Source organism: Balaenoptera borealis (genome assembly GCF_965194805.1).
Source record: "Balaenoptera borealis genome assembly, chromosome: 19".
NCBI classification, from domain to species: domain Eukaryota; kingdom Metazoa; phylum Chordata; class Mammalia; order Artiodactyla; family Balaenopteridae; genus Balaenoptera; species Balaenoptera borealis.
In genome coordinates this window covers 66464319-66489867 of record NC_138878.1, presented here as the reverse complement: position 1 = coordinate 66489867, position 25549 = coordinate 66464319, and the positions used below count along the sequence as shown (strand labels likewise).

General features: G+C 50.8%; 1 protein-coding gene across 15 annotated transcripts; it reads right to left on the bottom strand.

The window, feature by feature from the left end:
* Positions 1-73: 73 nt before the first annotated feature.
* Positions 74-23877, bottom strand: ZNF580 (zinc finger protein 580). Of its 15 annotated transcripts, XR_014237640.1 has the most exons (5): positions 10326-12661; positions 7145-7372; positions 6454-6555; positions 5202-5439; positions 2418-3405 (listed from the first exon to the last, which is right to left on the bottom strand). XR_014237640.1 is itself a non-coding variant. In XM_082368243.1 (4 exons), the coding sequence occupies exon 4, from the start codon at positions 1024-1026 to the stop codon at positions 508-510; it is 519 nt and encodes a 172-aa protein (XP_082224369.1). In that variant the 5' UTR covers positions 1027-1038; positions 2309-3405; positions 5202-5439; positions 6445-6566; the 3' UTR covers positions 74-507. The 15 variants fall into 15 exon arrangements, 13 of the variants coding, with proteins under 13 accessions (XP_082224369.1, XP_082224357.1, XP_082224365.1 ...); XM_082368243.1 differs by lacking the exons at positions 7145-7372; positions 10326-12661 and adding an exon at positions 74-1038 and having other exon boundaries at positions 2309-3405; positions 6445-6566; XR_014237641.1 differs by lacking the exon at positions 10326-12661 and having other exon boundaries at positions 6445-6555; positions 7145-7168.
* Between the last annotated feature and the right edge of the window lie 1672 nt (positions 23878-25549).

The following is a 25549-nucleotide window of genomic DNA, read 5'->3' as shown; positions in this document are numbered from 1 at the left end:
CCATCCCCCAACCCCGCTGCCTGCTTCACCCCGTCCGCCCCCATCGCCCCATACGCAAATAAGAGCCCTAAAATGGAGTGCGGAATGTTTATTGAGTAAAGGGTGAAGGTGGTGGGTGGAAATGGGGCAACACAGAAATAAGCCAGACCGTGCCCATGCTCTTTTGTCAAATCTTCCACGCAGACAACAACCGTTCACCACTTCGGAGCAGACAACCAGGGCTCAGAGAGGTTACGCCGCTTGCAAAGGCTCACACAGCACAGCTGGGCGGAAACTGGGCTCCGACTGGCTCCCAGGCACTGGGAGGGGCAACGACTTGGTCTACATCACACAGCTAGAGAGGGAGGGAAGGAAGGAATGTTTCTCCCTTTAGATAGTTGGGGAAACTGAGGCACAGGGTAAGGCAGTAACCTCAGCGGAGTAAGGGAATGTGTGTGGGAGTGACGCTGTGTGGGTCAGACGTGGTGGCCCAGAGAGGGGCCGGGCAGCACAGGCCGGGTCTGGAACTTAGTGGAGGCGCACGTGCTGCGCCAGCTCCGCTGCGTCCTGGAAACGGCGTGGGCAGAGCGGGCAGGTGTGCGGTGGGCCGGCGCGGGCACGGTGCGTGGCACGGTGCCGCGACAGGTGGCTGGAACGCTTGAAGGCCTTGCCGCAGGCGCCGCATGTGAAGGGCTTGAGGTCCGAGTGCGACACGCGGTGGCTCTGCAGCCGCAGAGGGCTGGCAAAGACCCGGGCGCACTCAGGGCAGCTGTAGCCCTTGCGAGGGCCTGGCTCTCCCGGCGGTGCCTCGCGCTGTGGCGGGCCCCGGGGCTCCTCCTCCAACTGCACCGTGTACGTGTAGGGGACCCCGTTGGCGTCGATCAGCAGGTGGCGGCCCAGCCGCGGGGGTCGGGGCCCCGCCGCCGAGGAAGGAGTGGAGGAAGGACCTTCCGTCTTGGGGAAAGGGGGAGCCTTGGGGGGCGGCGGGTCCATGGTCTCCGGAGAGGAGGACCGAGGGTGGGGTGGCCGCGGCGGCAGCAGCAGCATCTGGAGCGGCAGCTGGGAGCGGCGGAGGGGAGAGAAGTTAAAATCGCCACTTCCTGGGGAGAGTGTACCAATTCTCACTGCTTGTTACCCTCTCTGTACCACTGACCTACCTTCCCTACACAAAAAGAAACTGCTTCTAGGTCAGATCGCTCTACTTGCATCAAGCAGCTTCAGGGGCTTCTACAACTAAGCTCAACATCTCAGCGCCCCGACCTGCCTTTCCTCCCGGGTCCTCCTCTCATCCCCCAGCTGGACCAGAGAGCTTCACCCAGCCACTTCCCTCCTCCTTCACCCCAAAAGCCAATCAATATCCAACTCTATTTCCCCCTTTACATCTTCATAGCCTCTTTCATGTCACGCCAGGGCTCTTGCCTCCAGAATTTCTTTAATGGGTCGCTTCCTCTTCTTCCCAGCCCCGGCTCAGGTTGCATCCTCTCCCCCCAGGACCACCGCAGCAGCCTTTCTTTGGCCTCCAGACCCTCCTAGATCTCCATCCCTACTAGGTTCCCTGGGAGGCCTCCCATCTCTGGATACGGCTGTAGCCTCTCTTAATTTCCTCTCTAGGTACATCCCCGGAGCCCCACTAACCCAATTCCCCACTTTTCACCCAGGGCTCCTCTATCCTGTTCCTACATTTAGCACCTTAAGGTTTCAACTTCCTCTCCCATTACCTAACCTGTCCTCGAAATTTCAGGTATGCCTACCGACGCCTCAACTGCCGGCCTTCTACGTAGCCCACGGCCCATGAACTTTGCCACCTGCTACATCTCCACCCAAGGGTCCCTCTCTCTCCCCAGCCCGTAGGTATAAGCCACTGACATCTCTGCTGTTCCTCTCTATACCCCTCGGGGCCTCCTCTCACTCCCCGTGACACACACCAGGGCCCCGGAGTCCCTCTCCCAAGCCCCCTTCTCCCTCTCTTCTGCATGCATCTGGCATCTTTATGTCCCCATTCCTATCCCTGCTGTACCCAGCACAGCGCCTCCACCCCGCTTCTCTGCTCCGCTTCCTTCTGTAACCCCAGGGCCCCTGTGTCCCCCTTTCCGCTACGCCCCCAGGAACCCCTCCCCCGCTCCCGCACTCCCTCCTGCCTGTCCCCCGCGCCCCGGCTCCTTCCCCGCCGTGCCCCAGCCCCACCCCCACCCCCGTTATTACCAGCCCCCTCCCCCAGCCGTGCCCCAGCCCCACCCCCACCCCCGTTATCACCAGCCCCCTCCCCGAGCCCTGCCCGGCCTCACGCCGTCCCGGAGCCAGGCTCCTCCCTCCATCCCGGCCCCCGTACCCGGTGCAGTGGCCTCTCGGGTCCGGAGGAGCAAGCCGAGGTCCCGAGCGGCCCGGGCTTCCCCTCGCGAGTGACGGCGGCGGCGGGACCGAGGCTTGGGGGAGCTCCGGGCCGGCGGCGCCGGGGACGCGGGCGCGGGGGGCGCGGGGGCGCGAGGGGCGGCGGCGTCCCTGGGAAAGGGCGCCGGCCGGAAACCCGCGCGCCGCAAGGAAGGTTCCGCCGCCCCAGAGCCCGCCGCTCTAACGGCCCGCTTTTTTTGAGTATCTAGGGATCGCGAGAGAGAAGAGGGGCCGAGGGCGCAGGAGCCACACAGCTCGCCCCCTGCCCCCCGCTCCCTTCCCATCCCCTACGGGAACAGTTCGTTCTCTGGGACAGAGATTGATTAGTAGACGAGGCTAGGCGAGGCTGTCTTTGCCCGAAGTCCCACAAGGAACGGGCGCGCCCAATCCGTCCTCTTCCCACCGGCCGACCCGCCTGCATCCCCTTCCAAACGAGGCAGAGGGCGGGAAGAGGGAAGTTTCTGTCGGCTGGGCAAATGGGGAGACCGAGGTGCAGACAGGGCCAAACCTTGCCAGATGCAGAGGTGGGCAAGGATGGCTCTTCCCATCGGGCAGGTGGGGAGACCGAGGGCCCGAGAGGGCCAAACCCTGACAGATGCAGAGGTGGGCAAGAGTGGCTCTTCCCATCGAGGAAGGGGGAGACTGAGGCGCAAGGAGCAGCAGCGACAGCGTCTGGGTGATGTCGGCACAAAGCGTGGTGGGCCCGAGGCTCCCGCGCGCAGAGAGGAAACCGAGGTCCGGCGGCCGCGTCTTGGTGCAGGAGCGCGTTGACCAGAGCGGGGCAGGGCAGCCAGGCCAGATCCGGAACCTAGTGCGGCGGTCGGCGCCGGGCCGCGCCAGGTGGCCGCAGCGCTGGAAGGCCTGGGGCAGGCGGCGCACGCGTAAGGTTAGAACGTCGAGTGCAGCGCCGGGGGGCGCCCGCAGCTCGTCCTCCAGCTGCGCGGTGAACTAGTAGCGAATGCTGCGCGTGTCCACGAGCAGGTCGTGGCGCGGGGGGAACCAGAGCGGGGCGGCGCTGCAGCTGGGGAGGGGAGGCAGCTGGGGGCACAGAAGGGAGAGAACCGGCGTTAGGGTCGCGCCCAGACCAAGGACCCCGGCTTGGTCAGAGGTGCGTCTGAGAAAGCTGCCGAAAAGAACTTTCTGGGATGATGAAAAAGTTCTCCCATCTGCGCGTTGTCCACTGGGACAGCCACCAGCCGCGTGAGGCTATTGCTCATTAGAAATGTGGCTAGGGCTTGAGGACCTGAGTTTTAAATGGTATTTCATGTCTCAATTTAAATCTAAATAGCCACAGGTGGCTAACCGCTGCCCACCTTCCGGTACAGCTCCTAAACCACCCTCAACCAGTTGCAAACTGGAGACCCGCGGGCCAGAGAGGGCACAGTTATATTTGGTTTGGATCACAGATATGTCTTAATGTTTTACTGGGCAATATTTTAAAAGCCAGAAAATGCACACACAAATTGCCAGCTATAGAAAAAAGTCTCTAGATGGGGCAACAGTGAACTGAAACTGATAAAGCATTCTCAGAAAACCTTCAAGAAACCTCCAAGTGACCCAACAACTGTGACCTTAGGCTTCGATTAAAGATCCTCCAGAACTGTACTGTCCTAAAGGGCAGCCACTGGCCACACATAGCTCTTAAGCGTTTGGCATGTGTCCGGTCTGAACTGAGATGTGTCATAAATGCAAGACATCTAAAAGATTCTGAAGACTGAGTATGAAAAGAGTGTAAAGTATCTCATGAATGACTTTTATGTTGATACTCTGGGTATACTGACTGGGTTAAGTATGTTATTAAATTAATTTCAGCTGTTCCTCTTCACTTTTTAAAGCATGGCTCACTACTGGAAACTGTTGTCCTAGAGGTTCTTCCTCTTTTGTAATTTTATGGGGTGGGGGGCAGTAGGGAGAGTGGAAACTGGTGAACTGAGAGGGTGTGCCCGGTTTAAAGGGGTAAGTACACCTGTGTACACCGGGCTTCTCAGCCTTGGCACTACTGACATTCCGGGGCTGGAGCACGCTTTGTGACGGGGGGCGGCCCTGTACATTGGAGCATGTGGGGTAGCATGCCCGGCCCCCACGCTTCGGAGGCCAGGAGCACCGCCTCTCACCCCTCAAGCTCACTCCCACCCAGCTGTGACGAGAGACTTGGCCAAATGTCCGCCAGGGGGCAACACAGATCCCGGGCTACACAGACAACTACCACAGGAATCTCCCACCCAGATCCCTTTCTTGAGTTTCAGACCCATGAAACTTGCTTTGTCCATGAGAGCCACGCCCACCCCACCCCGCCCCACCCCCAACTCCGGAAATAATGACAAGGACCAACGTTTATTGGGCCCTTCCTACGGTGCCAGCCATCGCTAAATGCACTGAATCCTCAGAGCAGACCCAGGAGGGAGGTGCCATGCGGATGCCTATTTTATAGATGAGGAAACAGAAGCTCCGAGAGGTCACGTGATTGGGACTGAGCTCATACATCCGCTGGACAGCACGTGCTTCTAACTGACCCCTGAGTCAGAGCTCATGGCCACTGTCTGCAAGCACCTCATGCTTCTCCCCAACCCACTGACGCCACCGCCCCAGCTCACCATGACAGCCTCCCCACTCCCCAGTTCCTTCTCTCTATGGCAACACTGCAGCAGTATAATTACGCTAACCCACAGAATCATGTCATCACCTGACCTAAAACCCTCCTTGCGGCACTTGGAATAAAACTCAGAAGCCGCCATCACCGCAGTGCCGCCCAGCCCACCTGGCCCACTTCCAGGGCCTTGTGTTTGCTGTTCTGCCCTCTGGAATATTCCTCCCAGCCCCTCACAAGCACACACCCTTTCTGGCCATTCAGGTCTCAACTCGAGTAATCCTTCGTCACTGAAGCGCTGCTGGTTGTATCAGAGCTCAAGTAGGTGAGCAGGTTGAGGCCCTGCTCCGTCTGGTCAGGCCATTCCCTCCGCATCTCATACTGCAGTCCGTAGGGGTCTTGCTCGTTTCTGGATTTGCTACTTTACTGCCTGTTCTTCCCGCTCTGTCCTAGGCAACATTCTACCCTCAGAACCTAGCAAAGGTCTGGGGAGAGGGTAGGGGCTCGGTTCAATGTTGGTTGAATGAATGAATGCAGTCACCCCGTCCAAAGGTAAAGCATTATCTCCCCCCACCAAAACAAAAAGCCTTGCTTCTCTCCTGGGACAGGATCATGATGAAGCCCCACAACCAGTCTGGAACCTCTAACGTCCTCATCCCGCCCCCCCACTTCTACACTCCCCAAAGCCAGAAGGCACCAAGTTCTGTCCCTCCCTCATCCTGAATGTCCCGCTCTGCTCCCCAAGCCCCAGCTCTGGCCCCTCCTTCCTGCCCAGGTCCCCTGCACCAGCCTTCTCCCTGGTATCTTGGTCCCCAGTACTGCCCCCACCCTCCTTGACACTCTTCTCACAGCTGTCTCATATGTAATCTCTGCACAAAATCTTGTCACGGCCCCCATGACCCTCAGGACCAAGTCCCCAGGTTCCTCAGCCTGGGATTTGAAGCCCTTCGTGAGGTGGCCTAGCCAATCCACCTCATCCCAGCCCCACATGGCATCTTACGGCCCCCTAATGGGACCTAGGGAGGCGCCCCTAAGAAAGCACTCCAGCCAATAACTCACACCCGCAAAGGAAAGGCTCCCACCTCACTTGTGTTCCAGCCCTACCCCTGCAATTAAAAAAGAATCAAAACTAACGAACGTTATCTGCACCTGTCTCAGCAGGCACCACGAGCTGCTATAAAGAAGTGATGGAGCAGTAGCTGCTACCTTCGTATTAGGTGAGTTTGCAGCTCACCTGATAAGGATGTTTCATTCTATCCCATCTTACAGATTGGGAAACTGAGTTCCAGAATGGGATGGTGATCTATCTCAGGCTATAAATAGAGGCTGTGGCAGCGTCAGGGATTCGGCAAAAGACTCCTGCTTCCCACCCCTGGCCAGGATGGCTGGGGACCACAAGCCATTCCCTATTTCAGGATGAGGAAGCTGAGGCCCAGAGAGGCAGCTTCAGGTCACACAGCAAGTAAACAGGCCAAAACCCCAGCCTCCACCTTCTGTACCAGAAACAAGAGATTCTGTGCAGCTCCTGCAGTCTCTCCACGGTCCAGGAAATTCCTTCCAGCCAAGTGGTCCAGAACGTGCTGCGCCAGCTGCCCGGCATCCTGAAAACGCCACAACACGGCGGACACGTGTGAGCCCGACCCAACCGGAGCTGGCGTATGAAGCGATACCTCGCCGGGGCGCTTGAAGGCCTTGCCACAGATCAAGGGCCGGAGTTCTGAGTGGGAGATGCTGTAGTTCCTGCGGTGCCGGCATCTCTTGAAGACCTGAAAACACTGGGGACAACTGAAGCCTTGCGGGGGGGGGGTGGGGGTGGGGGTTGGGCTGCAGCCAGGGGGCCTCCTCCGTGTGCACGTATAGGGAACACCATTCCCGTCACTGAGCAGGTGACGGTCCCTGAGAGGCGGGCTGAGGCCGCGGGATGGGGATGGCGGGGGTGGAGGAAGAGGAGGGGGCCGGCTTAGGGGCGGGCACCACCCTAGGGAGGGAGGGGCCCATGGCCTCCAGAGAGATTGAGGGTCAAGGTACACTTTGGGAGGCTGAGGGGAGGACAGACGGGCGATTAGATGAAGTTCTTTCTCCGGAATTCACCAGCTCCAAGCCTCTCCACCCCGCGCCCGCGAGTCTAAGCGAGTGACCCAGCGGACGCACCGCTCGGGCCTCTCCGGTCGCCCGGAGCTCAGCGCCTACCTCCCGGCGCCGGCTCGCGGTGCGGAGGTCTCTCGGGTCCGAGCGCGGTGGGAAGCGGCTCGAGGGGCGGCCCCAGAATGTCCGCCGCGCGGGGTCATGGACTCGGAGAGCCCGGAGACGGCTCCCGCTCCTGCCTCCTTCTCGGCCAGACGCGGCCCCAGAAATCCGCCCCGGCGGGAAACAAACACCCGCGAACAACGGTTCCGGGTGTCTGCCCGCCTCACTTCTCTGCAATAACGGGGGGAAAGCCAATATAAAGTCATTGGCGACGTGGTAGATACAGAGGGAGGGAAGACAAAAGGGATGGCTTTTTGTCCGAAAAGTTGTGACTTTTCTTTAAAAGTCACTTTATCTATGGTTTCCCTGGCAGTCCAGTGGTTAAGACTTCGCCTTCCAATGGAGGGGGTGCGGGTTCGGGTTGGATCCCTGGTCTGGGAGCTAGGATCCCACATGCCCGGCAGCCAAAAAACCAAAACATAAACAACAGAAGCAATACTGTAACAAACTCAATAAAGACTTAAAAAAAAAAAAGTTCCACATTTAAAAAAAAAAGTCACTTTATCCTTCTGGGCTGGAGAAGGAACTAGTCGTTCTAAAATAAGAAAGACTTTCTTCAATAGGAAAGAAAATAGAACGTCTACCTACAAATAGGAACCGAAACCAGAAAGGGCTAGTGATTGGTCGGCTGCTACACAGCAAAGACAAAGAGCCAGAATTATCCAGCCCGGGGGACAGCTGAGGAAACCCAGGCCTTGTGATTTAATGTGTTACATGGCAAGAAAGTGGAGTCAGCTATCATTCTCCGTGTTGGTGGTAAAACGAAGGCCAGAGAGGGGTAGTCACTGGCCCTGGGTCACACAGCTAGTCGGGGCTGGCTTGTACGATGCCAGTCCCTCCACAGGGCTGAAGTGGTGGAGGGAAGTGATATCCAGGTCTGGAGGACACCTGAACTCCTGGTGTCAGTCTCCACAGCCAGCCAGGAAGTCCTGCCCTGATGAATACACCGGGATGCATTGGGCCAACCCCTGGAAAGTGGTCATCCCCCCCCCCCAGGTGGGTTAGCCGGTGCTGGCTGCGGTTGCTGGAGCACATGAATGCCTTCCCACAGGGGCCACACACTTAGGGGCAGAGTTCCGAGTGCAGGACACGATGCTACCCGAGGTAAAACAGGCTCTTACAGGTTTGTAAGCACACGGGGCAGAAGTGTGATGGGAGCTGGCCCATCTCTTTCTGCATCACCCTGAGCTGCTTCCTCAAGCCACAGTAGGATGTGTGTGGTGATCAATAAGTGACCACTTGAGCTTGGGGGCACAGGTGAGGACAAAATAGGTGACTGAGTTTGAGATGCATCCCGGGACATTCCCAGTTTTAAAACTGAGAGGAAGAAACAAAGAAGAACCAGACAAGAACACAGATGTCTCAGCAGATTTGGCTACCATCTGGCCGCTGACAGGGAGGAGAGAATTCATCCCTAGTTTTCTAATGGGTTATTAAGGCCAGAGAGTGAACCCACCAGTCACAAAGCCCACACGGTTCAGTTAAAACCCAGGGTCCCTGCTTCTTGGGTAAGGCTAAAGGGGAAAAGGAGACCAGTAATGGCCCTGGGAGGTGAGGGCATCTTTCTTGCTACTTTCTCCTGCTTCCCCTGCCACCCACAGACTTGCAGCACACCCCAAGGCTGGAGATCATTCAGTCTTAACCAGAACAGCCCAGAAAAGGGTGTTGCCTTGTCCACTAGAGATGCCAGGGTCTAGCTCTGCAACCGTCATCTCTCAAGCTGGACGCTGGCAACTTGGGAAAGATTCCCAGCACGTGGCTCCCCAAAGGTATCAGTTTTGCGCCCATGTTAGGAGCAGACTCAGTCTGCCCTAACACACCAGGACGTGCTGCGCCAGCTCCCTGGTAAGCCTGACCCGCCGGGAGCAGAAGGGACAGGTACAGGGAGCCCGGCGGATGAGCTGAGACTGGCAAAGACTGCTGGGTCATCTGCAGGCCTTGCCACAAGTCTCCGAGATGAAGTACCAGATGACCGGATGTGAGAAGCCATAGGCCTTGAGACGGACAGCATTCTGGAAGCCCTGCAGGCACTCGGGACAGCTGGACGCTGGGCAAAACTTCCTGCTTGTCACTGGGCTTCTCCACTCGCACTGTGTATGTGTAGGTGTATTGTATGCCCGTCCACTCAGAGGCTGAAGGCCCAGAGAAAAAGGAGGAGGAGGAAGGGCCAACTTGTAGGAGGAGCACTTGACTGGGACTGGGGAACCCACAGTTGATGAGAATAAAGTCATGGTCATCCTTTTTTTTTTTGGCCGCATTGCGCAGCATTCGGGATCTTAGTTCCCTGACCAGGGATCGAACCTGCGCCCCCTGCAGTGGAAGCGCGGAGTCTTGACCACTGGACCGCCGGGGTAGTCCCAGTCACGGTCATCCTTGAATCAGAGGAGCAGCTAAAGGAAGGAAAAACTGCACTGACTGAAGGTGCAGAGAGCTAAGCTAAGGGCTGAGATGACCAGAGGACCTCTCTGCATCCCCCAATCTTTGCTTACCTACGTCATCCTCCACCCCCTACTCCTTAAGCCCCTCATCTCTCCAAGGGACTGGGGGACTTTGCATGGGCCTCTCTCCATGTGCCCAAACCCTAGACATTCTTTACCACGTCTCCATGCTCCCGGGATTTGCACAGGCCTCTTGCATCTGTCAATCGATTCCTATGATGTGCACTCAGAGTCGTCTTACACGCCCCCAGAATCTGTGGGACCCATGCTTTACTATATTGCCCTCCGTCTCCTCTTTCAAACCCCTGGTGGGCAGGGTGTCCTTTTCCCTTGTCTCCATTCCTCCCCATCAGGGTATCACTCTTCTCTTCTAGGACCTCCCCCAAACTCCCCGAGTTTCTTTTTCTGCCCAGATCCAAGATTTCTTCCTTTCATGCTGGTCCTGCGACACCAATTAAGTGTTTCCATCCGCCCAGAAAGAAGTCTCTCACCTCCAGAGTCTGTGTTCGACCCACTCCACCACCTTCCCACCATCCCTCTCCGAAGCCCACCAAGGCCTCCCTGGTTTCTGCCTTTTCTCTGTTCCCGAGGGGTCCTCCGACACGAACCTCCTCGATCCTTCCCAATCGTCCCCGCAATGGGTCAGTCGGGTCCGGTCTTTACCACACACACACCCGGCTGCCCACCCGTCCTCGTGCTCCTGGACCCCTCCTCCAGGCATGCATGGCCTTTGCTGTCCGTGCGTTACGAGGAGAGGCCTCCCGAGAGTCTGATCCCGGGATGCAAAAGGCGAAGAGATTAAACCTTCCGCGAGCCCTAAGCGGAGCCATAGGGCTCGGACCATCCAGGAGAGGGATGGGGTTCATGAGAAAGCCTTCCGGCCGGAAACACAAACCCTCAAAGGAAGGGTTCCAAGTGCCTTCTGTTCCGCTGGCCTGAATCCCTGTCATTCATTCAACAAATATTTGTTTAGTGTCTCCCATACGCCAGCTTCCGGGGGTAAAACCATGAGCCAACCAGACCGAGGTAGTCCCTGACTTTCTCTACCTTAGAGGCAACAAATGTTATCTGTATTGCACACCTGCTGCGACAAGGAACTCTCCTAAGCCTCCTGGGGGCGACAGAGACCAAAATATTGGAATGTCTGCCCTCACCTTAGCACCTGGGAGAAGCAGGTAGGGATGACATTCAGGAGACAAACTCAACGACGGACAGGGTCCCTAAAGAATCTTACACAGCCCGAGAAGAGGACTTCAAACAAGAAGCTGTCTCAAATTCAGTCCTGGTGCTTCGCAGATGAGGAAACTGAGGCCCAGAGAGGTTACTGAGACGTTGATGGTCCCACAGCAAGGGGGTGCCAGAGCCAGGATTACATCCTAAATCCTAAAGCGGGGAGGTCTTTACACTTTCTCATCCCAATATCTTCATTTTGGACTTCCCTGGCGGTCCAGTGGTTAAGACTCCGTGCTTCCACTGCACGGGGCACAGGTTCGATCCCTGGTTGGGGGACTAAGATCCCGCTTGCTGCACCGTGCAAACTAACAAATAAACAAAAAAACTCTAATGTCTTCATTATGGGGAAATTGTTCTATGGCCCTCGAGAGTTACAGGATTGAAGCTAAAAGAAGTTTAGGGAAAGAGTTGCCTGAGTGTGAAACAGCCCTCAAGGCTAGCTGTAGATGCTGGCAAGGAAAAACCAGAAGGCTGGGCTTCCGAGCTCCCACCCACACGGAGCCCGGTAAAGTCATGAAGAGCCCCTTCTTGCCTCAGTACAGACTGTCTAGAAGGATTAGGCATTCCATGCGGATTTCATGGCAAACACCAGATGTTCACGAGGCAGCTTAGAAACAGTTGGATTCCAATTCTGGTCGACAGGCTTGTGGGATCTTAGCTCCCCGACCAGGGATTGAACCCAGGTCCAAGGCAGTGAAAGCACCGAGTCCTAACCACTGGTCCACCAGGGAAGTCCCTTCTCCAGGGAAATCTGAAAAACACTGTGTGACACCATTCCCTGTTTGGTGACTCAGTTTCCCCATCTGTCATGGAGAGGCCACCATTCTTTGTTTTTCCTTTTAATTTTATTTTTCTATATCGAGACGTAAGTTATGATGGAAGAAATTTTCATATGTTGAGGTATGGGGAAGTCCTTCTGGCTGATACATGATTTGACTTGAACTTTACGCTAACCAGAACAGCCTGTCTTATGGCCTGTCAAATGTACACTGTACAGCTGCGTTAACCATTAAAGAAAAGAACACATTTAAAATCAAAATGCGGGGAGGGGGTGAACTGGGAGATTGGGATTGACATATATACACCACTATGTATAAAATAGATTACTAATGAGAACCTACTGTAGAGCACAGGGAACTCTACTCAATGCTCTGTGGTGACCCAGATGGGAAGAGAATCTAAAAAAGAGTGGATATATGTATACGTATGACTGATTCACTTTGCTGTACAGCAAGAAACTAACACAACATTGTAAAGCAACTCTACTCCAATAAAAATTAATTTAAAAAATAAATAAGTGAAAGGAAAAAAAAATCAAAATGGAGTCACCATGGTTCAGGCATCCAAAATGGAGCTGGGTGGCCATTGTAGATGTGGTTTCAGACACGTTCCTGCATCACTGAGAACTTGAATCTTCCGAACTGCATCCGACTCAAGGCCACCACCAGCCATTCTCAAAACAGTATTTGCTAGTAGTGGCCAACTGCCACCTTACAGCACATCTCAACTTGGCCTAATCCTATTTCAAGCGCTCAATACCGATGCATGGCCCGTGACTACCATATTGCACAGACAAATCTAGAGGAGGCCAACTAACAAACAGGCAGCTACAATGTAAGGCCATAAGTGCAATGACAGGGCACTCCAGGGGGCCAGAAGGGGCTCATGACCCAACTGGGGGAGGAGTATAGAATTGGCAAGTTTGGGAATTCCCTAGCTGTCCAGTGGTTAGGACTCCACGCTTCCACTGCAAGGGGCACGGGCTCATCGCTGGTCGGGGAAACTAAGATCCCGCAAGCTGCGCAGTGAGGCCAAAAAACTAAAAGAAAAATAATTGGAAAGTTTTCCTGGAGGTGACATCTGAGTTCAGTCTTGGAGGACAAGAGAGTTAGCCAGGGCTTGGGAACAGTGAATGCAGTTCCAAGCAGAGTGAAAAGTAGGGGCAAAAGCTAGGACAGAAAACAGCCCAACTATTCTTCTTTCAGAGTGACTAAGCATCATGTGCCCAGCCAGGGGCGATGCTGACTGGAGACAACAAGGACCAGACTGAAGAACGTGGAGTTTGTGCTGCAGGCATCACAGGAGAGTCTGCAGCTAGTCAGGGAACTATCATGTGAGGGCGTCACAGGGATTTCGGTGGAACTGGCAGCCTGAAGGGGTGCTTCACCCAGCCTGGGAGCCCGAGGTAGGCAGGAGTCAGAGGTTGCTTTCTGGAGGAAATAAGGCCTGAAAAAATGGCCAGGATCCCCCAGGAAAGGTTACTCTGGGCAGCAAGACCAGCCTAAGACCTGGCGCCTGGAGAAATTAAAGTGCGAGTGTTTCAATGGGGGTGAGACACCCGTTGTGTGTCTCAAATGATGAGAGAGGAGGCTGGAGAGCTTGGCGGGCACTACAACATGCAAGGCTTCCAACTCCAGGCAGAGGCGTTGGGATTTCTGTCTTGCGGTAAGCCCTCTTGCCCTGGAAGGATTTTGAGCTGGGAAAGGACAAGATTAGTTCCAAATTTTTGAAAGGTCTGTTTGCTTATGTTGGCGGGCTAGAGAGTGGAAGCTGGGGGACTATGGAACAGTCTGGTGCTGAAATCTACATGAGAAAGAACGAGGTCTGAGCTACGGAAGGGGCGGTGCGGATTGAGAAATCCCTCCAAAATCTTGGTGTTAAGGCTCAAATGCCTGATTTTAATGCCCTCAAGAATTTCAGAGCTGCAGAAAGGAGGCAACATGCGAAAATAATACTAGCATTACTTCCCACGTGTTACATCCTGTCCGTGCAAAGACATTATTATGCTAGGTACCTTCATACGTGATTTTATTTAATTTCTCTAAGAGGTTAATCCGTTCAGTTTTCAGTGAGAAAACTGAGGCGCAGAGAGGGAGTTCATTGCTCAAGGGCACGGTGGTAGCGACTAAGCGAGACGCGGAGGCCCGACACCCCACACCACGCGCCAAAACCCTCAACCCTCGACCAGAGGATCTTCCCTTTTGCATCTTTAGTTCCCACCTTCGGAGGCCAATTCCCCTCCACACACCTCCCTTCGATTCCCCCCACCCCCGGGCCCCGCCCGCCGTGGCCCTTCTAGCCCCGGCCAGCCTCTCTATGGTTTCCCCACCCACCCACCCCTCTACCCACACGCTGCCTCTCGTTTGCCTCCCACCCTGGCCCCTCTATCCACCGCCAACTTCTCCATGGTCCCCCTTCTCCCTAGTTCTCTACTTACGTGCTCCTCCTCTAAACTCCACAATATCGGCCATCAGCGCCCCCACCCTCCCATCCCCCCACCCCGCGCCCATCAGATCCGTCCTCTGAGCTGCCTCTCTGGTCAGGCCGAGCGGAAACGGCTGTCAATGGGGAAGTGCTTTTAGGGAAGGCCCTGCAAAGGAGGGACCCCGCACTTCTAAGGGGTGACCCTGCGCTAAAGCGGCCCATTTCAGGCCCTCTGCGAAAATGCTCTGGCTGGAAACACGAGGCCCAGAGAGGAAGGATCCAATATGCGCTTGGGCCCACCTCTAATAAGTGGGATCCCAAAAGGATCACTCTCTATAGGAGTTTCCTGTCTCTCCTTTAATTTTTGTTCCGACAGTGTCAGAGACAGACAAGGAAATCGGGAAATGCCCACCTCCTTACACAGACTGCGGAAAATGAGTCCAAGAATGGGGAAGGAACTGGCTCAAAACTAGTCAACCAGGAACCAAATGGGAATCAAGCCAGGGTCTCCTGGTTCCCAGTTCCCAGAACCTCAGTGGTTTTTCTGTTTTAAAATAGGTGAAGTAGATAGTAACAGCAAGGCTCCTGAAAGAGGCATGCAGGACCATCACATCCAGGTTTCAGTCTGATTCCCAACCCGATCTACAAGGATTCTCCTTAACACATAGCAAAGCAGATGTAATTCTTTCCTTCAAAAGTAATTAAGCATAACTGCAGAGGTGGATTCACCATGAAGCTAATGAACCTTAAGCTTCCAAGGCTTCTCACTTGCACAAGGCTTTCCCTGGGTAGTGAGTGTTGACAATTCAAAGAGTACTTAAGATTAGTCACTGCTTAAAAAAAACACAAAAAACTTGCACCTGAATGTCCAGCGACAGATGAATGGCTAAAGAAGATGGGCCATGTATATACAACGGAATATTACTCAGCCATAAAAAAGAATGAAATAATGCCATTTGCAGCAACATATATGGACCTAGAGATTATCATATTAAATGAAGTAAGTTAGACAGAGAAAGACAAATATCATATGATATCACTTATATGTGGAATCTAAAATATGATACATATGAACTTATATACAAAACAGAAAAAGACCCCACAGACATAGAAAACAAGCTTATGGTTACCACAGGGGAAAGGTGTGGTGGGGAGGGATAAATTAGGAGCTTGGGATCAACATATACACACTACTATATATAAAATAGATAACCAACAAGGACCTACTGTATAGCACAGGGAACTCTACTCAATATTGTGTAATAACCTATAAGGGAAAAGAATCTGAAAAAGAATATCTATATATCTATATATATATCTCCAAATCACTGTGCTGTACAACTGAAACTAACACAACACTGTAAATCAATTATGCTTCAACTTAAACAGTTTTTTAAAGGATAAATAACATATTAAAAAAAAAACTTGCAACACTCTGCAACCTTAAATTCACAGGTGAATGAAACTTGCTTAGAATTTTCCCAAACTTGACAACAATACTAAAATAACTGTGAATCTGAAATTAAAGTCTCTTAAGTTAATAGTAAAGAAATGTTTTGATCAATCACATTATAGATCAGATAATCTTACTATTCTCTCTACAGAAAGTATTATAATATTGTTGTCATATAAAAAGCCAATCAAAGAAAATAGAGGGAAAGCATTATAGAGCTAAGTCAGGTAGTAAACTAATTAAAATGCTATCTATACGATATGTGCTTTTCAATTTTGGGGGTTGTGCGTGGTAATTGTCACCTTTTGAATTTTGTAATTGGCTGCAACTTATTTTCTCATGCTAAATAAATGTTCTCTTGTATACCTTTTTTTTGTATTTTAATTTTTGTATTTCTAAGCTGTACAAGCTTCACACCCTACAAAACCTGGATCTGACTCTGCTCTGACACTCAGTGTGTTCTCAGTAAACACTAGTGGGACTTCCCTGGTGGCACAGTGCTTAAGAATCCGCCTGCCAATGGAGGGGACATGGGTTTGAGCCCTGGTCCGGGAAGATCCCACATGCCGTGGAGCAACTAAGCCCGTGCACCACAACTACTGAGCCTGTGCTCTAGAGCCCGCGTGCCACAACTACTGAAGCCCGCACGCCTAGAGCCCGTGCTCCGCAACAAGAGAAGCCACCGCAATGAGAAGCCTGCGCACCGCAACAAAGAGTAGCCCCCGCTGGCCACAACAAAGATCGTGCGCAGCAACAGAGACTCAACACAGACAAAAATAAAAATCAATTAATTAATTAATTTTTTTAAAAAAGAAATGTTTGTTGAATGAGTGAACACATATACCATTTTAAAATAAATAAATAGACACACACTAGTTATTATTGTCAGTATTATTGTAATCTGCAGACCCAATAGGAAGGCTTGAGGATGATCACAATTTAAGGATGACTGTTGGCTTAGGACTTCAGACAGCCATAGTCACCATCTTCTTATTCATCCACACACTTATGTATTGATTCATTAATTCAGTACATGGCTACTGAATACCTGTATTCAGTACTGAATGCCCAGACACGAGTGTGGGTGCTGGAGACGCAACAGGAAATTATACAGACGTGGTCTCTGCCTTCAGGGAGCTTACAGTCTGATAAGAATTGTCAATGGGATTGATTTGACGTTTTCAAAAATCAGATTTAAAAAATTGTCTATAAGCTCTCTCCACCCCACATTTTATTATGAAAATTTTCTTTTTCTTTCTTAATCTTTTGGCCACACCGCACAGCATGTGAGATCTTAGTTCCCTGACCAGGGAATTGAACCCCGGGCCCCCTGCATTGGCAGTGCGGAGTCTTAACTGCTGGACCACCAGGGAAGTCTCAGAAATTTTCAACCACAGAGAAAAGTTGAAAGAATCGCATAGTGAACATGCATACACCTATTATATAGGCTTATAACTTTTAAATATCACTTACAGGTTGATCCTAAAAGATCATCATGTTCAGCTGATTCTTTTTTTTTTTTTAAGATTTAATTTTATTTATTTTTTGGCTGCACTAGGTCTTCATTGCTGTGCATAGGCTTTTCTCTAGTTGCGGCGAGCGGGGGCTTCTCTTGTTGTGGAGCACAGGCTCTAGGCGCGCAGGCTTCAGTAGTTGTGGTGCGCAGGCTCAGTAGTTGTGATTCGTGGGCTCTAGAGCACAGGCTCAGTAGTTGTGGTGCACGGGCTTAGTTGCTCCACGGCATGTGGAATCTTCCCGGACCAGGGCTCGAACCCATGTCCCCTGCATTGGCAGGCGGATTCTCATCCACTGTGCCACCAGCGAAGCCCCTCAGCTGATTCTTTTTTTCAATACAGCTTTACTGAGATCTAACTCACATGCCATATAATTCACCCATTTAAAGTGTACAATTCGTCGCAGGTATGTGCAGGGTCCCCACAGTCAACCTTAGAACGTTGCGTCCCCTCGGAAGGAAACCCTGTGCCCTTCAGCTGTCACTTTCTTACTCCCTCAATTCCACTCCGGCTCCCACCGCTTATCTAAGGAGCCGCTTATCTACTTTCTGTCTCTATAGATTTCCCTGTTCTGGACACCTCATATGAATGGGATAATAAACTGTGATCTTTTGTGTCAGCTTCACTCACTATTTAAAAAAATTGAAGCACAGTTGATTTATGCCAGTTTCAGGTGTATAGCATGGTGATTCAGGATTTTTACAGATTATACTCCATTAAGTTATTACACAATAATGGCTATATTTTCCTGTGCTGTACAATATATCCTTGTTGCTTATCTATTTTATAAATAGTTTGTATCTCTTAATCCCACACCCTTATCTTGCCCCTCTCTTAATAAACTTAAAAGCTTTTACACAGCAAAGGAAACCATCAACAAAACAAAAAGACAACCTATAGAATGGGAGAAAATATTTGCAAATGATTTGGCCAACAGGCATTAATATCCAAAATATATAAACAGCTTATACAACTCAATATCAAAAAACTAAACAACCCAATCAGAAAATGGGCAGAAGACCTGAATAGACATTTTTCCAAAGAAGACGTACAGATGGATAACAGGCACATGAAAAGATGTTCAACATGGCTAATTATTAGAGAAATGCAAATCAAAATGATGAGATATCATCTCCCACCTGTCAGAATGGCTATCACCAAAAAAATCTACAAATAACAAATGATGAGTATGGTAATAATGGTGGAGAAAAAGGAAACCTTCTACATTGTTGGTGGGAATGTAAACTGGTGCAGTCACTATGGAAAACAGTACCAAGGTTCTTCATAAAACTAAAAATAGAACTACCATATGATCCAGCAATTCCACTATTGGATATATATCCAGAAAATAAACAAAAGCACTAATTCTAAAAGATACATGCACCCTAATGTTCATAGCAACACTATTTACAATAGCCAAGACATGGAAGCAACCTAAGTGTCCATCAACAGACAAAAGGATAAAGAAGATGCGGTATATATATACAATGGAATACTACTCAGCCATAAAAAAATGAAATTCTGTCATTTGCAGAAACATGGCTGGACCTAGAGAATATTATGCTTAGTGAAATAAGTCAGAGAAAGACAAATGATGTATGATATCACTTATATGTGGAATATAAAAAATAAAACAAATGAATGTATATAGCAAAATACAAACAGACTCACAGATATAGAAAACAAGCTAGTGGTTACCAGTGGGGAAAGGGAAGGGGGGAGGGGCTTCTTCACTGATCATAATACTTTCAAGGTTCATCCATGTTGTAGCATGTATCAGTACTTCATTCCTTTTTGTGGCCAAATAATATTTCATTTTATGGATATATACCACATTTTGTTTATCCATCGACTGAGGAGTCGATGACATTTGGGTTGTGATGAACAATGCTGCTATAAGCATTTGTTTACAAGGTTTTGTGTGGACATATATTTTCATGTCTCTTGGGTACACACCTATGAGTGGAATTGCTAGGTCATATGGTAACTCTATCAGTCAATTCATTTAAAAGACAGGAGATCCAAGTCCAGAGAGGAGAGATGACATGCTCAAGGCAGGGACAGAAAGAAGTAAGGCTAACACCCACCCCACCCAACATCTTCTGATTCCAAGTCCAAGACCCTTACTGCCATTTTTTTAGTGGTTCCACGTAGCCAGACTTGTAGCCTCAGGTCATGCAACAGACTGTTAGTGTAGTGCCAGCCCCTGAGGGTCACAGACAAGAGGGGAAAAGGCAAGGAATCCACATTTACTGAGCACCATCTGGTTCCCAGAATTATGCTAGACTGTAGCACTCTCAAAGTGAGAAAGGACATCACTTGCCCAAAATTGTATAGCAAGTGGATAGACGGATCTGGATCCAGGTGCATCTGACTTCAAAGCTTATGGTCATTCCACTGAACTATGCCCTCCTCTTCAAATATTTCATATTCTCAGTATTAATATTCCCAATATCTCAATCTCCTATATCCATTAATTCAGTTATTCATTCACTCATCTGTTCATTCATTCACCAAACATTCACTGAGGTATTTATATGCCTCCACTCTGTGGATGCAGAGATGAAACTGACTCTGCCCCCAAAGAAGGGAGAACAGAGGATGAGTTTCATGCGCTAAACCCTGTGCCGTGAATGATCACATTTAATAAAGAGAATCTCAGTGGAATACCATTTCACACAAGTCAGACTGGCAAAAATTTAAGTTTGACAAGTATTGTTAACGATGTCAAGTAAGGGGATTGCCCATTCATTGGTGGTGGATGTGTAAATTGGTAACAATTGTAGCTAATACATGGTGCCTACTTTGTGCCATAAAACACTTCACGTATAATGACTCATTTCATCCTCATAGCACCTAACACTTAAGTGTGTTGAGTAAATACTATTATAATTTTTGTTCTGCAGATGAGGCAAAGGAGAAGGCTGACTTTCTATTAGACACAGCAGGTACATACAATGCCTAAGGCCCAGTACACTCTTAGGAGCCCAGGAAAAACATTTTAATTTTGAAATCAGAAAAAAAAAGAATATAATCCAGCCTAGCTTATGTTTGTCTTTATACCAACACAGATATAACATACAAGTTTAAATATACTTTTTGGAATGATGGAGCCCACAAAGGCACAAATGCCAGGGCCCAGGAAAGCACTGGAGACCGTGAGTGGTTAAAGAACTTACCCAAGAGGGACTTCCCTGGTGGCACAGTGGTTAAGAATCCGCCTGCCAACGCAGGGGACACGGGTTTGATCCCTGGTCCGGGAAGATCCCACATGCTGTGGAGCAACTAAGCCTGTGCGCCACAACTACTGAGCTTATGCTCTAGAATCCAAGAGACACAACTACTGAGCCCATGTGCCACAACTACTGAAGCCTGCACGCCTAGAGCCCGTGCTCCGCAACAAGAGAAGCCACTGCTATGAGAAGCCTGCGCATAGCAACGAACAGTAGCCCCCACTCGATGCAACTAGGGAAAGCCCGTGCGCAGCAACAAAGACCCAACGCAGTGCTCGCTTCGGCAGCACATATACTAAAATTGGAACGATACAGAGAAGATTAGCATGTCCCCTGCGCAAGAATGACACGCAAATTCGTGAAGCGTTCCATATTTTTGGAAAACATGGGCAGAACACTCTATGACATAAATCACAGCAAGATCCTTTTTGACCCACCTCCTAGAGAAATGGAAATAAAAACAAAAATAAACAAATGGGACCTAATGAAACTTCAAAGCTTTTGCACAGCAAAGGAAACCATAAACAAGACGAAAAGACAACCCTCAGAATGGGAGAAAATATTTGCAAATGAAGCAACTGACAAAGGATTAATCTCCAAAATTTACAAGCAGCTCATGCAGCTCAATACCAAAAAAACAAACAACCCAATCCAAAAATGGGCAGAAGACCTAAATAGACATTTCTCCAAAGAAGATATACGGATTGCCAACAAACACATGAAAGAATGCTCAACATCATTAATCATGAGAGAAATGCAAATCAAAACTACAATGAGATATCATCTCACACCAGTCAAAATGGCCATCATCAAAAAAATCTACAAACAATAAATGCTGGAGAGGGTGTGGAGAAAAGGGAACCCTCTTGCACTGTTGGTGGGAATGTAAAATGATACAGCCACTATGGAGAACAGTATGGAGGTTCCTTAAAAAACTAAAAATAGAACTACCAGATGACCCAGCAATCCCACTCCTGGGCATATACCCTGAGAAAACCATAATTCAAAATGAGTCATGTACCACAATGTTCATTGCAGCTCTATTTACAATAGCCAGGACATGGAAGCAACCTAAGTGTCCATCGACAGATGAATGGATAAAGAAGATGTGGCACATATATACAATGGAGTATTACTCAGCCATAAAAAGAAACGAAATTGAGTTATTTGTAGTGAGGTGGATGGACATAGAGTCTGTCATACAGACTGAAGTAGATCAGAAAGAGAAAAACAAATACCATATGCTACACATATATATGGAATCTAAAAAAAAAAAAAATGGTCATGAAGAACCTAGGGGCAGGACAGGAATAAAGATGCAGACCTAATAGAGAATGGACTTGAGGACACGGGGAGGGGGAAGGGTAAGCTGGGACAAAGTGAGAGAGTGGCATTGACATATATACACTACCAAACGTAAAATAGATAGCTAGTGGGAAGCAGCCGCATAGCACAAGGAGATCAGCTCGGTGCTTTGTGACCACCTAGAGGGGTGGGATAGGGAGGGAGGGAGATGCAAGAGGGAAGAGATATGGAGATATATGTATATGTATAGCTGATTCACTTTGTTATAAAGCAGAAACTAACACACCATAGTAAAGCAATTATACTCCAATAAAGATGTTAAAAAAAAAAAAAAAGACCCAATGCAGCCAATAAATAAATAAATAAATAAATGTTCCTTTTAAAAAAAAAAAAAAAGAACTTACCCAAGATTTCCCAGCTAGTAGGTGGTGGAGATATTATGACGAGCAGTTGGGTGATATCTACCAAATTGAAGATGGAAGTTGAAGATGTTCCTTTTCTTTGATGCAGCAACTCAACTCTCAGGTATATAACTTAGAGAAAACTCCCATCTGGGTTCAAGGAGATGTAAGCAAGAATGTTCATGGCAGTATCATTTGTAATAATCAAAAACTGGCCACATTCAGGTACCACCTCACACTGGTCAGAATGACCATCATTAAAAATCTACAAATAGGGACTTCCCTGGTGGCACAGTGGTTAAGAACCCTCCTGCCAAGGCAGGGGACACGGGTTCGAGCCCTGGTCCGGGAAGATCCCACATGCCGCGGAGCAACTAAGCTCGTGTGCCACAACTACTGAAGCCCACGCACCTAGAGCCCATGCTCCGCAATAAGAGAAGCTACCGCAGTGAGAAGCCCGTGCACCGCAACGAAGAGTAGCCCCCACTCACCTCAACTAGAGAAAGCCCATGTGCAGCAATGAAGAGCCAATACAGCCAAAAATAAGTAAATAAGTAAATTTTTAAAAAAATCTACAAATAACAAATGCTGAAGAAGGTGTGGAGAGAAGGGGACCCTCCTACACTATTGGTGAGAATGTAAATTGGTGCAGCCACTATGGAGAACACTATGGAGGATCCTCAAAACACTAAAAATAGAATTACCATATGATCCAGCAATCCCACTCCTGGGCATATATCCAGAGAAAACTCAAATTCGAAAAGATGTATGCACCCCTATGTTCATAGCAGCACTATTTACAATAGTCAAGACATGGAAGCAACCTAAACGTCCATCGACAGATGATGGGATTAAGAAGTTGTGAGAGGGCTTTCCTGGTGGCACAGTGGTTGAGGATCTGCCTGCTAATGCAGGGGACACGGGTTCGAGCCCTAGTCTGGGAAGATCCCACATGCCACGGAGCAACTAGGCCCGTGAGCCACAACTACTGAGCCTGCGCGTCTGGAGCCTGTGCTCCGCAACAAGAGAGGCTGCGATAGTGAGAGGCCCGCGCACCGCGATGAAGAGTGGCCCCCGCTTGCCACAACTAGAGAAAGCCCTCGCACAGAAACGAAGACCCAACACAGCCAAAAATAAATAAATTAATTAATTAATTTTTTTAAAAAAAGAAAACTTTAAAAAAAAAGAAGTGAGATATATATATTTCATTCTTTTTTATGGCTGAGTAGTATTCCATCACATATATATCCATCATATATCCATCATATATTCCATCATATATCTATGATGCAATACTGTTCAGCCCTAAAAAAGAGTGAAATAATGCCATTTGCAGCAACATGGATGGACCTAGAGATGATCATATTAAGTGAAGTTAAGTCAGAGAAACACAAACATTATACAGTATCACTTACGTGAGGAATTTTAAAAATAGTACAAATGAACTTATTTACAAAAGAGGAACAGACTCACAGACATAGAAAACAAACTTCTGGTTACCACAGGGGAAAGGGAGGAGGGATAACTTGGGAGTTTGGGGTCAGCAGATGCACAGTACTATAGATAAAATAGATAACCGGCAGTGCGCTGGCCACGCATGTGTCTCTCGCTTCCACATCGCTTGGACAGAACAGACCCAGGGGCGCCCCTTCCTCCAGACTCTGACCACCCTCCAAGCTCTTCTCCAGTCACAACCTTGAACCACCCACTCAGCTCTCCTCGGCCTCCGGGACCAGCCCACACCATTTTCTGAGCTTAGCTCCGTACTGCCGACCAAGCATGAGCTCCCACATTCGTCACCATTACTCCGCCGGGTGGAGGCCGCCGTCACCCGCCTGGTAACGCGCATCTGCCGCTCTCCCACACCTACCCGTCTCTGCGCTTCTCTTTCCACCCGACGCGGCGGCTCGCGAGGGCGTGAGACAGCGTTCCGCGAACTGGCCGAGGAGAAGCCGGAGGGCCCGAGCTCACCGGAAAAGGCGGAAGCAGCGCTGTGGCCGCGCCCGCTTCCAGGACGTGCCGAAGCCGTCCCAGGAGCAGTGGGTGAAGCCCAGGACGCCACGGAAGCCGCCCGGCGGACGGAGAAGCACCCGCACCAGGCCCTGCGGCTCCGCAGGCCCGGGGTTCTCCCCGCGCAGACCCCACCTCTGGACTTCCTGGAGCCACTTCCTGGAAGAGCAGGTGAAACTCATGCAGGAGATGGGCGACCACCTGACCAACCTCCGCAGGCTGCCCGGCCCCCAGGCTGCGCTGGGCGAGCGTCTCTCCCAAAGGCTCGGCCTCAAGCACCACTAGGAGCCCCCGGAGCCCAGCGGCCTGTGAGGAGCCCCTCTGGGGTCAGGGCTCCTCCCTGAAGCCTCTCTCTGCAGCCACTGGGCAGCTTGTTAACCACCCTGGAGCCCTCGCCAAGCCTTGGGCCAAAGGGAAACAGGAAAGATTTCTGCAGCGGGAAAAAAAAAAAAAAAAGAATCGGAGCCCAAACTGGGCTGTTCCTAGGCCCCGCCCTGCAACCTCAACTTTCTGTCCTGGCACGAGTGTCACTCTCTGTCTTTGGGTTTGGCCCGAGGGGAGGCAGAGTGCGTGGGGTCTGCTGAGACCCAGATGTGGTCTGGAAGGTCCCAGAGCCTGCTGTCTCCTGGGCCCCATCCTGCAGGGAGCGCAGCGTGAGGCCCTGGGGGGCTGTTCCTCTTTCTGAGCGGCTGCTATGAAGGGACCGGTAACGTGCAACACAGAGCCCGCACCTTGTCACCCCCCGTGCATCTGTCTGTCCTGCTGCCTCTGTGGACTCTGTAAGCCACCAGCACGGCTGGGGACCATGGGAGGCACAGCCACAACCCCGACCCTCACTGCCCTTCTCTGCCTCGGTGGGCTTTGGGGAAGGGAGGGGGGAAGGGGCCCCTCTCCTCCCAGGTCTGAAGCTGAGAGACCCCAGGTCTAAGAAGGCTCAGGGGGGGCAGAACTTGGTGGGGGAGGAAGGATGTGCTCAGCCCCAGATCTGACCCCAGCGCTCAGGGCCCAGACCAGGCCTGGAGCATCTGTGTGTGCTGGAGGATGGGCGCTCACAGGGAACTCTCTCCCAGGGCTGAGCCCGGACCCATGGGACCAGGTCCAGGCAGGTGAGCCCCCCCAAGACCTGCTTCAACCCCACAAGCCCCTGGTCATCTGGGGGGAGCACAGCAGGTCTGGGATGATGGTGACCAGTCTGGAAGGGGTCTGGGGGTGACAGCTGGGGAAACTGAGGGGAGAAAGGCACCCCTGACACTTCAGGTCTGATTCCTTTCCAGGAATCCACCTGAAACCCTCCATCTGGGCTGACCTAGGCCCCATGGTCACCAAGGGAAGCCCTGTGACCATCTGGTGTCCGGGGTCTCTGAGGGCAGGCAGATGTCTACCGTCTGTATAGAGAGAGGCCCTCTGGACTCTGGGAGGCTAAGGCCCCACGGGACTCCAGTAACAAGGCCAGTTTCCCCTTTGAATCCTCGAGCTCAAGCCCTGCAGGGCGGTATCAGTGTGTCTCTCGCAGGAGGAAAGACAGGTAGAGCGGAGTGACCCCCTGCCCCTGGTGGA

Excerpts from the sequence above, each read along its gene's own strand:
- ZNF580 (XM_082368237.1), bottom strand. The coding sequence starts at position 10,589 with ATGACAGGGATTCAGGCCAGCGGAACAGAAGGCACTTGGAACCCTTCC. Across the intron at positions 7,373-10,325 it reads GTCCAGGAGCACGAGGACGG|AGAAGTGAGGCGGGCAGACA; the intron begins GTGGGCAGCCGG and ends CCGTTATTGCAG. Across the intron at positions 3,406-6,444 it reads TCTTGTTTCTGGTACAGAAG|CTGCCTCCCCTCCCCAGCTG; the intron begins GTGGAGGCTGGG and ends CTGTGCCCCCAG.